The sequence below is a fragment of the Thunnus albacares genome, chromosome 18, assembly GCF_914725855.1.
Source record: "Thunnus albacares chromosome 18, fThuAlb1.1, whole genome shotgun sequence".
NCBI classification, from domain to species: Eukaryota; Metazoa; Chordata; class Actinopteri; order Scombriformes; family Scombridae; genus Thunnus; species Thunnus albacares.
In genome coordinates, this window is record NC_058123.1 from 7,352,387 (window position 1) to 7,368,754 (window position 16,368).

General features: G+C 41.6%; 1 protein-coding gene across 5 annotated transcripts in view; it reads right to left on the minus strand.

The window, feature by feature from the left end:
• Nucleotides 1-894: 894 nt before the first annotated feature.
• mast4 (microtubule associated serine/threonine kinase family member 4) overlaps nt 895-16,368 on the minus strand; it is a 104,561-nt gene continuing 89,087 nt past the window's right edge. For all 5 annotated transcript variants that reach the window (XM_044332898.1, XM_044332897.1, XM_044332900.1 and 2 more), the window contains 11 exons: nt 14,729-14,830; nt 13,945-14,067; nt 12,860-12,969; nt 12,091-12,212; nt 11,144-11,358; nt 10,727-10,927; nt 10,061-10,287; nt 9,517-9,639; nt 8,364-8,500; nt 7,425-7,609; nt 895-7,316 (listed from right to left, as the gene is read on the minus strand). In XM_044332898.1, the coding sequence (XP_044188833.1) occupies nt 3,526-7,316; nt 7,425-7,609; nt 8,364-8,500; nt 9,517-9,639; nt 10,061-10,287; nt 10,727-10,927; nt 11,144-11,358; nt 12,091-12,212; nt 12,860-12,969; nt 13,945-14,067; nt 14,729-14,830 (5,336 nt within the window). In that variant the 3' untranslated portion in view covers nt 895-3,525. The remainder of the gene's footprint in view (nt 7,317-7,424; nt 7,610-8,363; nt 8,501-9,516; nt 9,640-10,060; nt 10,288-10,726; nt 10,928-11,143; nt 11,359-12,090; nt 12,213-12,859; nt 12,970-13,944; nt 14,068-14,728; nt 14,831-16,368) is intronic.

Below are 16,368 nucleotides of genomic sequence, written 5' to 3' on the forward strand. Positions count from 1 at the left end.
TCAAATTAAGACCAATATTCTGTCACTGGGAAAATGTGAGAAAAGGCAAACTTCACCCATCAAAGTCCAGTCAGCGAACAGTATCATTACTTTTTTGATACTTCCACCAAAATCACCAATTTCAAAATGTACATAGTGGCTTTAAAGCGAGGCTGTAACTTTTGATAGAAGAAATAATAGCAATAAAACACAATTAACACATCCTTGTTCTGTTTAGGGGTCAAGCTTTACTTGATTTGTTATGACTAGTAGCTTATGGTCGCTAATGTTATCAACTTTACATAAATATACCATATTGCTGTGTGACTGACATTACAATATGTTTATATTGTTGTACTATGCATCTTTCTGCTCCCTCTATGCACAGCACTTTATAAAGCCTGTATGCCATATGTAATAGGCACATTGTTGGATGAACCCAAGTACCACCCCCTAGTTGCACCTCTCTAGTTAAGGGACCAAATATGGTGTCACCCATGTCCCTTCTTGGACAACGATTGGCCTGAAACCACATGACCATATATCCAACCCATCCCATTGGCTGATATGTGTCTATTTGTATATGATTGGTTGTCTTTTATATTTTTTTAAAACTTTTTTTTTTAACCTTTTTTCATACCCAACTTACTTTATTTAAATGGTGTTTGTAATGTGTTTTCTGATGACTCTGATGATACAAGTGTTGCGGGAGTTCTCATCTTCTCATCATGACGCTTCTCTACTTGTGCCGCTGTTATGTTTTAAGATTAAGATTTATCATTTACTGTAATTGTCTAATAGCCAATTGTTGCCCCTGCGGCTGCTGTTCAGCTAAAGTGACTCACATCAGGTAAGTTATTGTCAGTTTATTGGCAAAATATATATATGCCATAAAACAAATGAAGACTAAAAGAATAATTTATAATTCCATTTTATTTTCAGTATTACGCAACATTAGAAGTATAAATATCTGTTTTAATTTACAACATCTATGACATCCATAGAGCTTTCCTTGGGCAAAATACAAAACTCAAAACACTTTTATTGCACATATTCTAAAAGACAAACCATCATAAGCAAGTTCATCTAATACTAGTTTTGCACAGAGGAGGAAAAAAAAAAAAAAAGGAAACTGAAAAAAGACAAGCAGACAAAGAAGAACCTGACATGAAAAGACGTTGATTACTGCACAAACAAATGTTCTTACATCCTGGTGGCAAAGGAGCAAAGTCTCACACTATACTATAAACAACATTATCTGTGACACAGAACATAGATTTGGCAAATCAACAATATACAAAATATACATCCATGAAGCTTTGTAAACAAACATTGAATGTGCTTTGAGGATTTAAATGTCGCCACAGGGAAAAAAAAAAAAAAGTGTGTGTGTAAGGGGGGAAATTACATGTTTATTTATTGAAATAAAATTTGGTGATTCATTTCAGTCTCAAAGTCAGGACACATGGGGGATTCATAAACAATTTCAGTTCCAATTTTCTTCTTTTGCTCACCCATTGAACTGAATAAATGGCAAACATTAAGGTGCATTTGTTCTCTCACAATACATTAGCGATACATTTACAATATCTAATGCGAGTAAACATTAGATTCTTTTAACGTTAAAAATCTCTGCGATCAATCTCACGTGTTTCGGTTTCATTCTCGGATACACAACGGTGTGCCGTTTAGATAAGCTATATTCTGTGTCAAGTTTAAATGAAGGATTTTCCTATTTGACTTCAACATACTGTAGAGTATATGTAGTATTCAAGATTATTATTTTTATATAGCCAGCACGACAGAGCGAATACTGCATTACATACGTAGTGTCCTAGGCTACTTTCTGGTTGTCGTTTAGGGTTTGCAATTTAAAAGGCATCTACAGTTTAGAAACATTGTGTGTGTGTGTATGTGTAAATAGCAGAATGAGAAAAGCTGATATATGGCAGCCTATAGTACCAAGTATTTGCACGTTAACATCAAATGTATGATGCGGACATGAACTATGCAAATAATCAGGATTCCTCACATAAAAATCTTAAACCCAGGCTCTGCGTTGAGATCGAAACACTAACACATGACTTATACAACACTGAGAGACTGAAGCCTGACATCCTTTGAAACCCTGACAGTGTCTGCGGTCTTGGACTTGAAACTCTTTCAGATCTTATCTTTTTTTCACACACACGAGTGATCTTACATCATTCTGGGCAGACATGGACACAACCGGAGATGATGATGTCCACATCCTTTAGAAATCTACTGCAGTAATTATTGGCAAACATACGCAGAATTGCTGGTTCATCTCACCAATCAAACGACAATACTTCATATTTTACACAGTCATCATTCTTCAAACCGTAGTCAGCCTGCAAATACATTATCAACAATAAAGACATTCTTGGGAAACACTGGCAGCCCTCACAGTTTTGTTATATAATGCTACATTTTTAGAAATAGCCCAGTTACCCTCTCCCCTCCCCTCCCCCTCCCCAAATGCCTTTTTTTTTGTCTCTTTCTCTCTTCAAGTTAATTTTGGAACATGTGAAAACATGTTAAAAGTCACAAAACGATAGGATGCCTTTTTGACGAGATACATCACGTTAGCTTACTTTTGACCACAGAGTTTATCAAGCGGAACATGATTCTCTAATATCGAGCATACAAACATGACACTGCAAAATCTATACATATAATACAAATGACAATCATGTAAGCCCATGTATCCCAGTTTTACAGTGTTATCATATTTACACCATATTGCATAAAAATCAAAAAATATATGTACAGATGTCAGAGGAATGTGAATGAACACCACGCCTTGCTAAGAACAGCAAGTTTTATTTCCCATTATTCTAAGGCCCCGTCACTAATTATGATTCCTAGAACCGTTAAGATGATTCCATATTTTCAAAGTTTTAGGTGAAAAGCACAGAACATAGTGCATTCCCTCTGTGTACCAATGCACAAAACCCAACGTAAAAAATAATTTGATTATAATGAACAGAAAACAATTGTGATTCAACATTGCTATATTGCTAAGCAACATTGCATGGTCTACTGCATTAAAAGACTATCGCCTTCGACATCAGGTCCTCCAAGTCTAGAATTAAGAGTGCAATTCAAAATCATTTATGGCACTGACTCTACAGTACATCGCAACCTTTGTAAGGCTCCTCCCTATTGCCCCCTGACATACTGATTGCACGAAGCATTCTGCGATGAACAGAAAAAAAAACAACAACTTCCAAACATTCAACTTGATGCAAAAGTAAAACACAACATACCAGAAATTATCAGCAAAATGATTGCCTACATTCACACCTCGAAACATTTACATGTGTTGTCAGAAGTGATCTTATTAAATGCACACGCACACACGCACACACACACACACACCCTACCTCTCTATCAGCTTGTAACAGATTGCCCGGTCCTCAAACAAAAAAAAAGAAGGCATGATGATGCTTGCACAAACCATTTCTAACATTTGTTTTTATTAAATCTGGATTCTGTGGAGCAGTAATGTTTTCCCTTCCCTCTTTACTTTTTGTTACTTGAACTGCGTGGTGACTCCTTCTGCTGCTTGCACCTGCCAGTGTCTTTGTCTGAACTTTCTTTTACAGCAGACGGAGTAGCTCTGGATGTGTCTCTCTTTGTGTTTTTCTGTGCAGACGTGACGTCTTGAACAGTTTCTTTTTTCTTCCTCTCAGCCTGCTCCTTCCGGCTGGAGGACACCTGTTTGTCCGGGGTGGTGACTCTGGTATCCGGGCTTTTGCAACTGTCCGGTTTAGACGCCTCAGACTTGGGGCTTTCCTTGGATACCTTGACTACAGCCTCCTGGGGTGCGCAGGTGGAGACCCTGCCTGAGGCGGCTGCACTGCTGGGTGAATGTGTTTCTTTTTTCGCTGCGGGTTTCAGCGGCACCGGTGATGGATCAGGCTGAGAGGGAACGTCTGACGGCGGTGGAGGCTCCTTCCTGAGCTGCTGCAGCTGATTTTGAGGTGCAGTAAGAGGTGAAGCAACGACTTTTGGTTTTGAGTCATGATGGTCTTTAACAGCTGGGGTTTTGGGTGAGGGGTCTTTATGTTTGGCATCAAGACTTTGCTTAATAACTTGCGGTGGAGCTACAGAGGGCTTTAGAGTTGCCGATGAGGGGGCCGTTTTAGGAGGGAGAGATTTTGGCTTCGAGTCTGTGTTTTCTTTTATTTCTTTTACTACATGAGTTGATGTTGCTACAGAACTTTTGGGCTGTGTTTCCTTTTGTTTCACATCTGCAAAAGTTGGAGAAGGATGTGTCGGCTGGACCGATTCTTCCCGCTTTACATGAACTCCAGTGGATGGCAACGTGGCTTCTTTCCGTTTGGAGTCATGTGTTACTTGAACGGTTGAAGTTGAGAGCGCGGATTCTTTAGACGCATCTCTCTGTTTTGAATTTGGACTTCCCTTGACTACTTGGACAGGAGGAGGTGTTTTGGTTTCCTTCTCTGTCTTCACAGCGGTCTGTTGCACAGGTTGTGGGTCAGGCCTCGACTTACTTTTGAGACTCGAAACGTTTTCATTTGTAATTGCTGGAGCTGAACATTTCTGCTTTGCTGTAGCTACTACGGTGTTTTCTTTTACATTGATGACAGTTTCTTGTTTTTTAGAGGTGCAAGACGCTGAATCGGGTGATTTGTGCTGTGCTTTTTCAGCTGGATGGTGATTGGATAGCTGCTCTGAATCTTTCACGTTGCCTTTATTCTTTGTCTTTGGTGATATGGGGTCCTCTTTCTTCTGCGCCGTTATGCTACTACTCTCTGTTGCACCAGCAGACACAGTGTTAACTTTCTTTTTGTTTACAGTCAGTGTGATTTCTGTGATGTTGTTTGATGAGGTGGTCGTCTTGACAGTAGAAACCTCCTTTTTCTGCTCCACTTTTTCAACTGTGGTACATGTGTTAACTTCCTTCTTAGACCCTGGGCTGCCTGTATCACCAACCACCTTCACAGCTGACCTGTTAGACTGAACACTGTCCCTACTAGCGGGTCTTTCAGAGCAATCCCGGCCTTTCGAGTTTGGACTGCAGGTTTTATCTTTATGCACAGAACCAGATGCTGAAGTTGTGATATTATTAGAAGAGCAGATGTTCAACAGTTGCTGTCTTGAAAGCACATTCTCTGGAACGTGTACAGATGCAGAGTTGTTCTGTACATTCACCTTAGAAGCAGAGGTCATGTTTGAGATCTGTGCAGTAGCTGGTTTATCACAGCTCTGAGGCTGACCTTTGTCCAAACCAGAGTTTATACTCTGCTTCATTGACACAGGTAATGGTGCATTAGCAGCTGTAGCTACAGTCTCCACTTGTGTCGATGCAGGGGATGTTTTTATGTCCAACTCCAGCTTTGCTGAAGTCAAAGAGACCACTGTCTTGCAGCTGTCAACATTTTGTGATGTAGTGTGTTGTGTGATTTCCTGCTGTTCCACTTCATCTTCCTGATCTTCATTGCTGACTTCCCGTATGGAGGGTGTTTTTCCACAGGAGGAGAAGTGGGAGCTATGTCGAGGGGCTCTATGTTCATGAGCCAGAGATGAACTGGCCTTCATACCAGTCCTGCTTTCTTGTTTAACAGTAAAAGTTGAGGTTTCCCCTTTGCTGGTAGGGGGCTTTAATGAATCACTATGTCTGTCCTGTGTTTTCTCACCACTTGTACTGCTCTTTACCTCCGTGGCTAAATGATTTGACTGCTCTTTGGAGACAACTATGCTATTTAGAGAGGAAACGGCTTCAGGACCTGGGGAACAAGTGAGGGGGCTCTTCAGCTTGTCTGCAGTTTTCAGTTGGGGGATGGTTATTTGTTTCTCAGTAGGGCTCTGGAGCCAAATTGGAGGACTCACAGAAACAGTGTTGTTTGTGTTCTCCACCATTTTGGATAAACAGGTCTCTGTTTTGGAGACTCTGGGCCCTGAGAGCAGGCCAATATCCAGAGTGCCCTCCAGAGGTTTGAGAGAGGAGACATGGCGTCCCTCTAGTTTATATTCAGATGAAGTCTTTCGAAGAGGAGACTCCGCGGAGGAGATGAGCTGGAGCTTTTCCACAGCACTCTCTCCTCTGCCGGAGAAAAGCTTAGGGGCCAGACCTTCAGGGCTTGAGTGAATACTTCCCAGTCCTGCCTTCATGTGGTCATGAGACATGGCTGTGTCCAGCTGGAGGCTCTTAGACCTGGTGGAGCCAAAGTGGAGGTTCTCATGGAGGCCGGAAGACAACCGACAGATGCAGTCCTCTCGTTCTTCAAATGACAGCCTCTTCCTGGTGAACTCGATGTTGGGAGCTTTGAAGTCCAGTCTGTCAGGCTTCATGTTGTCTTTACCCTGTCTGGAGTGCTGCCGATCTGAGTGAATAGAGCAGAGGCTCGATCGGAGTCCTCCTTCACTTTCACTGCTGCTACCAGACGATTCAGTGATGCCCTCAGAGACACGTGTGTTAAGTTTTTTATACAGCACATCTTTAAGGGTGGCGCTGGCAGCTTTGGCCTCCAAAGGGCCAGAATCTGGGCTACTCTGAGTTTTGCTTTGACCCCGGACCAGAAAACTTTCCTCCCTGTCATCACTGCACATGGCGGACGAGTCAGATTCACGCAGCGCATCTTGCTTCTGCAGAGACTCCCTCCTCTCTGACCAGTCTTGTCTCTTCACAACCATCTTGGATTTCAGCTTTTCCTTGTCCAGATCTTCAACAGATTCCTGTCGGCCCATCTTGCGACTGTTGGGCCTCTTTAAGCAACCCTGCTCAACAGGTCGCACACGGGTGATCGCCACTGGCTCGCAGGCTGTTTCATCCACACTCTGCAAAACGGTGTAATCGCGGTCCCCAGCTCTCAGTTCCTCATCCTGCACCTCCTCTTGGGTCACTTCCAGGCTGTGTTTTCTAGGACACAGGTGCTTCTTGTCTCCTGTGTAAGAGGGGGACAGCTTCTCCTCGGACTGGACTCGTTTCAGGAGGGGTGAGCGAGGTGGCTCAGCACTTTTGGGGCGTACGATATGGCGTACAATTGTGGGTGGGGAATGTATCTTGGCTGGGAAAGCTTGGGTTGTCTTGGAAATGGCAACAGAATGTCCACTAAGAAGAGGAGACGGTGAACGCTGAGGAGATGTTGGCTGAGGGGTAGGTGAAGGTGTGCGAGCCAAAGGAGAGAGAGGAATGCTACCGGCAGACTTGCGGCGCCCCTGACGAAGCCGTTGACCTGGCAGTTTGGGGCCGAGGCCATGGAGAGTACTGGGACGAATGTGGCCTGAGCCTGCAGGGGAGTTTGGAGCGCTGGAGCTGGGAGAGCTACTCTGGGAAGAGTTGCCACCTGAAAAAGGACAAAAAAAAAGGATATCAGTAACATATAATATATGAAAAGCAAACAGTAAAATCTCTGAATATTCAAGCTATCATCAAAATAAATTAAAATCTGTACCTGACTGGGTGAAATCAGGTGTGGGGCGAAAGGCGGCAGTAGGGGAACGAGGGGAGAGACTGTGGGTAGGGGAGCCAGGGAGACTCTCGCCAGATGAAAGAGAGTGGTTGAGAGAGGAGAAACTTCGGCTTGTATGCAGGAGAGGGGAGGGCTGCATCGCAAAACGCCTGAAGAGGGAGCGTCTCCTGAAAAAAACAAAGTGAGACAAAGAATATAGAAATCAGTCCCTATTTTGTAATTCCTTTATTAAATAATAACTCAAAAAAGGAATTAAATAGTGATGTTGAGTTCATATAAAACCAGCTTCTATTACTCAAAACTAGAAAATATGTTGATGTAAATTCTGCTGTTACTGAATGTGTCTTATGTGCAAGTTTATTACATTTCTGTATTATGTATTTTCTATTCTTACAGTAAACCCATTTTGCACATTTCCACGTTCTCCTTTTACTGTTTTAGAAGCAAAATGACATATTGATCCAATAAACTCACTCCCATCTTGAAATATTCCCTTAGTGCCATCTGTCAGCCCCCTGGTGGCCAATAGGAGGCATAGTAACGTCTACTCACTGCAGATTATTAACTCATGACTTTTCTGCAGAACTAATAAACTGTAAACAGTGCTCTACTTTATTATGCACAGCTACATTTCAAACAAAAATTCTTCACTGTATCTTTCAGCAATGTACTGGTGCTTGCAGAAAAATGCATGAGCAAAGGAATTCTTATCTATGGTCCTCGTTAACCTTTTAAGTTATTTTAGTATGGAGCCTGACTCCAGACTGTGGGCATGATGAGTGTCTGACTGACTGAAGTGGTGCAAAGCTGTGCCATTTTTAAGAGGCACACCTTGTGGTTACATTCAGAAAAAAAAAAATGGGAGAGAAAAAAGCTTTGTAAAGAATAAAATTCTGTGGAGTTTCTATTGAAGATTTGTACCTTTCTGGTGTTTTTTCTTTCTTGGGCTTCTTGGCACATCTAACCATCTTGCTCCTGTAGCTGTTCCTCCTGGCAGGACCGGTTTTTATTGAAGTATTTTCAAAGGGGGTTGTGGAGATGGCCACTTTGCTACCACTCTGAAGAGGAAGAACAAAACTTTTGACATTCATGACACGACATACGGCCAAGACGATTTTTTCCTGAGGGAGAAAAATGACCTTGATTAAGACAATTTCTTTTTTTAAATAATAAGTGTCTACATTACTGCGGTTATGCATCATTAAAATATTAAAACCGAAGTCAGACTACTAGACATGTCAATTTAGAGATTTTTTAATTACTTTGTGATTGCAGTCAGTGTTAGAGTAACATTGTATATGGTAGACTAGCCTTTAATTTCCCACTTCAAATATTAATAGTATTAAGTCAAAGATGTTTAGGGAAGACATTTTAAATTCTTTGTGATTGAGCAGTTAAACAGTAGTATATAATAACTGCAGCACAGCTAAAATTTTTACTTTCTCCCCTTTCTAAAGAGCTACTGGTCAGCTCAGCCTGCAGCGTTTGAGATGGAAACCTTCACTCAGCAGGTTTTTACCTCATATGAATTTCAGTAGCTGTTATTTTGCAGCCTGTTTGGTCAGTATTGTGACTTCACACAAGCTCTTGGTCCTCAAGTTAATTAAAGTTGGGCCATTCAATTAATTTATACTAAATTACATTTTCTAAACACCATGAAGAATATCAAAATGAACCTGAACCGCAGCAGTAATGACTATGAAAAAAAAAGTCTGTGCTGCATAACTGTCACTCTAAAGGGCTCCCGAAGTATTTGCAACTTATTTGTCAAGTCAAATTTATTAATTTATGTATTTTTTATTGGGTTTTTTTGGGGGGAGATTTTCCTTATTCAAATTGAGGGTCTAAGGACAGAGGATGTTCTATACTGTACAAATTGTAAAGCCCCCTCAGGCAAATTTGTGATATTAAGCTATATAAATAAAACTGACTTGACTTCAAGTTATTATTCTTGTCTTTTACCTAAAGTTTGTCAAGATGTCTAGAGATATAGAGCACACATGTAGTATATTTGACAACAAAATAAAAAACCCCAGAAGATATGCAGTTTAAAGATGGACACATATTGATTTACCTTGAGCAGGAGCTCCACCACTTCAGTGTGGACGAGACCGTGAACTGGTTCTCCGTTCACATGAGTGATGAGGTCTCCGGCTTTGAGTCCGGCTTTATGTGCAGGCCCGCCGTCTTCTACGTTCTGTTTGACAGATAGATTATGAGCATTATTAGTTGAGACATCGTACATCATAAATAGTGATAAACAGACAAAAAAAGGCATTTAATATTACATTTTACACACTTACTGGGGAACTGCTGCTTTTAATTTCTGATTGATCAGGGGAATATCCCTACGCTCATGAGGTGATGTGCGTATTTGTTACCATGGTTACAAGATGATCTTGGCTAATATATCACTTGTACAGATCAGGAGATCACTTTCTTCGCAGTTGATGATCAGCAGATGGTTTTAATAGTTGTTTATAGATGTTTAAAATCACACATCTACTCTCACACAGTCCTGTTGTTGGTCTGCTTTGCTTTTACACCACAAACTAGGTGGTCTCAGAGTTCCATTGGCAGCCAAATGAATGTTTATTAGAGGCGGATATAGTCCTTACCCAGACCATGTGGTATACAGTGTAGATGTCACCGTCACAGGAGTACACCCGGATTGCCCTCAGCGTGAAGCCAAACTTCTTCCCAGAGCTGTGGATGACGACAGGCTGCCGCGGGTTGGTTGTACACAGTGAGGAGTCTCGGCTTGGAGAGGAATCTCTCGAGGAAGGATCTGAGGAGAGGGAGTAGGGAGATAGAGGGCTGGCCAGCGGAGACACCCCGAAGATATCTGGAAAAACAGGAGATGATCACCACCTGCGTAGATTCTCTTATTTAATCAATCAGACTTTGACTTTCCGAGCCAGCACTGAGGTGTTGCTATAAAGCTCATGAGCGCGGTTCATCCTGCTCCCGCTGTGGGTGAAACTAATGGGATTTTCTCTCTCCCAGCAGTGAAGACTTCATGCTTTCGCCCTGCCTGCTTACTTTCCTTGTTAGCAGCTGGTACTTGGCTACTTGCTTGCAGCTACTCTGTAAAATTGAACTCACAGCAGTAGTCATGCTGGGCCAATTTCACACAGATCCATAGTGTGCTTTCATCTCTTTCACATTACCTCTTTTTGTTATTCTTGAAACGTAATTGCTCTGATGTACGTCAACCTTCACGGTTGAGATCATATTTCTGAGTCAGCGTATCCATATCTTTGTGTACGTGTTCTCCGACTTACCCCCGGGGATCATGAGCGAAAGGGCGCCAGTTGACACAGACTTTGGGACTTTAGCCACAGCTCCGGTCTTCTCCGCAGCGCTCTCAGGTCGCAGAGAGGCGGTCTGCACCCCCTGGTCTCCGGAGATATGACTGCTACTGTCGGGGCTCTGCACCCCTTCACCTCTGGGCGTCAGTTGGTCCAAATGTTCAGAGAAACTTCCTAATTATCAGAAAAGATGTGTATGGAATGAGGAACACAACTATACTGAACTTATCAGGACTTTTCTTTGTCATAATCATTTGGCAGTGGTTGCTGCCGGTGAAGCATCCTGATGACTGAATGAATCTCGCAACTTCCTGATTTTTCTCAATTTAAAACGAAGCACATGTATCATAAAGCTTAGTACGATGTAATGTAGACAGTGTAATTTTGTACCAGAGAGAGTTGCTCCACTGTGGGTGCTGCCGGGAGTGGTCGCGTCGGGCTCATCCTGCGGGAGCTCTCCGATGGAGAAGGACGCCTTGCTGGGGTCACCGAGGCCCGAGGACTCGTCTCCCTCACTCTCAGCTGAGATTGCGAACTTTGGTAGCAAGCTGGGGCGAGCGGCCTGATTCATGCTCTCGGTGTCTGTCGAGTGGGACAGGGAGGGCCTGGTTGAAGGAGAAAACAGACTCTCATGAGACTCGCGCTTAACTTGAAGGAGTTATTTATAATAAATATAAACGCAAAGACTAAAATTGTCAATACGAGACACACAGATTCTCTATAATGATGTATGTTTTCCTGCTTTTTCACAGTTTGGATTTTAAATTGCTTATCTAATATAAATAAATATAAATCACTAGAAAATAACATCGCTGTAAATTTTCCCTCTCTTCATACTGGCCTAGAAATAGATCATGTATGAACACGATTCCAATGTAAGTGATCAGGAACAAAATCTACAGTCTTCTTTCTGTCCAAAATTGCATTCTGAAGTTAGACTGAAGTTAATATGAGGCCTCAGTAGTCTGAGTAAGTCGAATCAAGCGAGGACCTCCCAAAGCTTCAGTCTTTTTAGCATAAAATTCTCTCCTTGTGTTATTGTCCCCTTGTTGAAGCTCAGCAAGGACACACTGTCCGGGGGAAACAAAAAGAGGGAATTTTTTAACCACTATTTTTATATTAATGTATTGAGACTTTTACTTAAATAAAGACTCTGAATACTTATTCCAGTACTGAGGTTGTAGGAAAATGGCTGGCCAAATACCAAAAAGAATTACATTTCTGTTACTGTAAGTTCAGACATTGTGCACTAAACTGTGGATTCAATCTCTACAACATACTGTATAGAGGCTTAATGGACTTGAGCTATAATCTTGATTCTAAAGAAGCAAGCATACATTTCAGCAAAGTCTGGCGTCCAGCTGAGAGAGTCCACAGTCAGTGGGCTCTCACTCTTCTTCTCCTCCGTCTCTCCCTTCTCCTCCAGGTGACCGCGAGACAGATCCAGGCTGCTGTAAACCTGACAATCACACAGAGACGAATGATTCACGTTAGTAGATGCACGCTACAAACGCAAAATTCTGTTCTTTATGGAGATGTTTGGAAACATTTAGAATAAGATACACTTGGGTTTGAGACCAGAAACACCAGTATGTCTACGTTAATGCAGACTTCGTCATGTCTTACAAGCATGGAGTTTAGGTGCAGCTGAGGAAAGGTTCAGTATAGCTCGACACTTCCTCTGAGACGCCCCGCTGCTTTCTGAGACACGCTGTAATGCTTTTGTTTTGATGTGAGAGGGAAGCGTACTGCAATGCAGCACAACAATGACTCCCAGCTTGTATGACTGTTGTGTGTATTGTGCTCCACATTATCACACACACACACACAAAAACAGATCTGATTTGCAAGCGGAAAATATATGCAAAGCTGAAATCTATGTTTAATACTGTAGGGTTAAAAGGAGACGTAGAGGGGGGTTATGTTTTCTAGACACACATTTCCATATGAAATACCAATTGCTCATGTGTTCTTTCCCATGAGAGAGGGATCAGGACAGATGAGGGCATTGACTCATTTGCATGACTAACATCTTTGGCGGTAATGATAATGCTAAAGTGTTAATCTGACACTAGAGATATTTGAGAGTGAAGATTAAGGGCACACCTTGGAGAATCGGTGAGAACAAGAAGAGAATTGCCGCAGCTCCACGTTGAAGTCTTCATCATTTGTATCCTCCTCCTCTGTCTCCAGGTGATGGTATCTCTCAGAGCGAGCTGGGAATGATGAGAGGTTTAGATTTCCCATTTTTATTGCATTCAGTTATTACTGTAAGTGCCACGAGGCGCCTTAAATGTAAGAAAGTGAATGATAATCATATTAGAGTCACTAAATGTCATTGTTATTTTCAAAATTATCCACTTAGCATCTTAGAAATGCCATCAAATTGCATGTGAGTTGTAACAGAAACGTTGTAGGACAGTTGTAATAAGAAATAGGTTCATGCAGCTAAAAATAGTTTGAGTTTTTGGTTTTCAGCACAAATAAAATATCTGTATATGAGTGGATAAAGGAGACTGTCAGTGTTCTAGGAATATAAGAACCACGCTGACAGGGATTCCTGAGCCTTAATAATGTCAAACAAATCTATCAAGCTAATAATGGATTTTGCCTATTGTTGTTGACTTGTCTGTTGACATTTTCTTACTTCTATTTGGGACAATCATGGTCTAAGTTTTGGAACAACAGTTCTCATAATGCTTTGTAAGCAAGCAAGGGGATTAATGTGGTCTTGGAGTGAGCGAGTTGGCCATGTGCTACACCTTAAACCCTGCTAGTTTTTGTCTATATTTGTTTACCTTTTGGCAAATTTGCACCACAAAAAGTCTCGCCAAATTAGGTATTAGCAGCTCCTATTTGAACTGTAATCATAGATGTACAAACAACTATCACTGGAATTCTTTTGATACTGAAGAAAACTTCAAAATTTAATGATTATGAGGCAAGATCTGAAGTTATGAGAGCCGTCTTTTTTCTATGATTTTGTAAGTGGATTTGTGGAGGTTTATCATTGGTCTGGCAACGCCTCAACACTGAGATCTCAATAACAGACCCATCACTCATATGGCACTCACCATAGCACATTTGCCCCCTCTGCTAAAGCGGTTTGTTTTTCAATGTATGAGTGTTTTTGTCTGCATGTATGTAACGAAACTGTTGTATGCATATGTGTTTCTGTTAAGTTAACTCACTGTCAAAGTAGCTGGTGTCATCTTCAGACTCCAGCTGAGGAATAAACTCAGCCTTCTGCCTCAGCAGGCCGTTCCAGTCCAGGTTGTGAAAAAACTGATGTTGCTTCACTTCGGCCGCCCCGCCTGTAGGTGATATAAAAATGATGAGTAATCAGTATGAATAACATTTTCAAGAAAAACTGCTGGTGAAAACAACATACACAAAACACAGGGCATTGACAATGAATGGTTCAGTTTAAGACACCGGAGGTGAAGAAATGCTTACGCTATGTTTTCCTTTTCCCTGGTGGCTGCAGGCCAAACTGATATCATGACCATAAATTATGCAGTACAATTTCCTGCCTGTGACCTTTCATGGACTAGTGGGAGCCTTTGTGAATGGCAGCCTGGTGAGAGGAGATCTAGATGAACACTGAGGTCCAACTGTCCCCAGACTGAACTGGCAGCGTGCGTCGCTCTGATTAAAAGCTTTTGTCCCAGGTCATGGCCACTTTTACAGTCCGCAGATCTACCCACTCTTAGTGCCTGATCATGCATGGAACTAGATTCATGGACTGGCAAGGAAATAATTGCAATTGATCAAAGGGAAAGGGTGAGCAGGCCACAGGATAAACTGCTCTGCTGCTGGATGACCTCAATTTCTTCCCCGGTGACTTGGAATAATGAGCGTTGCTGAGGTGGCACTAACGGTCACATGAGAATTTATGGCGTCCTGCTGTGCCTGTCTGGTCCTAACCGAATTACTGACTGTGCCACACTTTCTTTCCCTTATTTGTGTGCGTACCTGCACCCATCCTTTCCAGAGGATTCTGTCTGAGCAGCAAGGTGATGAGCTCCTGAGCGTCGAGCGGTGGGGCATCATCTCCGTCAGGCCAGTTGATCTCGTCTGCAAACACACAATGCATATGATCAGTTTAAATCTAAAATGCTCAAAAATATAAGCAGCGTATGAATCTCGGTTGTCAATATATTTGGTAAAAGATGTGGTTTTGGAATTGGAAGACGACATGCTTTGATCAGAAAAAGACAATGTCATTGTGAGATGCACACAGAGTTGTAGAAAACAAACCAGAATGGCTGAAAGCTTATGTAGAGGAGTTGTTTTGTGCCTTAAACTGCACAAATCCAAAAAATAATCATCAATATCCCAAGAAGGAAACATCCCTGTTTGTTAAATTCATATGATGAATGATATTATATTAATTATTTTCTTAAAAATGCTGACATTATATGTGTAACAGGTCCTTTTCATCTGCGCTGCTCACTTAGTCATTAGTGTTATCACTGCTATCAGTGTGTTAGCTAGCCAGAGCCAATAGATGTCAATATCAAAATGTGTCATGTATTAAAAAGCATTGGAAATGCTACATACAGATTTACCTCTAAACTTTCATTCAAGTTATTTCTAAATGCTGAAAATATGAATATATAAGCTATCATGACATGTTTTCTGCAGCCCTACACCCAGTTGTGTGCGCCTCCTTGATGGTTTGAAAATGGGAAACTTGTGTATAAGAACACACATTTTTAATTCAATTATTGTATTTGAACCCACTATGGTTGACTCTTTTTGCTCCACTCCTAAGTGCTTGTATAAAAAGCTTTACCAGTAAAAGACAGACAAAAAGTTATTTCTAAGGCGTAAGCATAACACTGCTGAATGAGACAATTTACATGTGCTCTAGCTTTTCATGAAAAGCCTCATGGATAAGCAATGAAAAGGGGAGCAAAGCCCGTCTGTGCCATGCTGATTGTCTCCTCTGTGCACCGTTTGTCCCCCGTTTTAATCAAATTTGGGAGGGAGCTATGAATATGTATGTGTGGCCTGAGGCCACGGTGGCATGCATTCAGTGTGTTCAGGCCTCTTTAATTAACAGTCACTCTCAGAGGCTTGGTACAGTTTGATTGAGAGCATACCAAATCAGTCGTGGCATGCCATTCATTTGCCATGACACAGATAGAGGCTGTTATCCAACAACTCGACGTAACAAAATTCATCGGAGCCACACCGGCGACAAGATAAAAGCTCTAGTTTTTCAAGATTAAGATTTTGTCTGCGCCGTCACCATGAGAATAAAGAGAATGAAGCGATATCATCGTAATATTAAAATTTCACTTGTGGTCTAAAGTCAAGCTAAATCCACTTAACGGCCATCTGTTTTGCTACTGGCCTTCAGGGAAATGTCAGTCTTCAATAAATTGAGAAATATGCATACCAAGTAATTCCATGTGGTCACTATGCAAATGTTTAATCCATATCTGAATGAGGTTTGGGAATTTCTCCTGATGTACTCAACAGAATATACAGACCAGATGCTGTGCAAACTTTGCCTGAATCACCTTAGCAGCGGAAAATGTGTCTATTAAAAAACTGACATAAATAAATAAAAATAGCTTATTTTCATACTTAAATCCAAACATCAG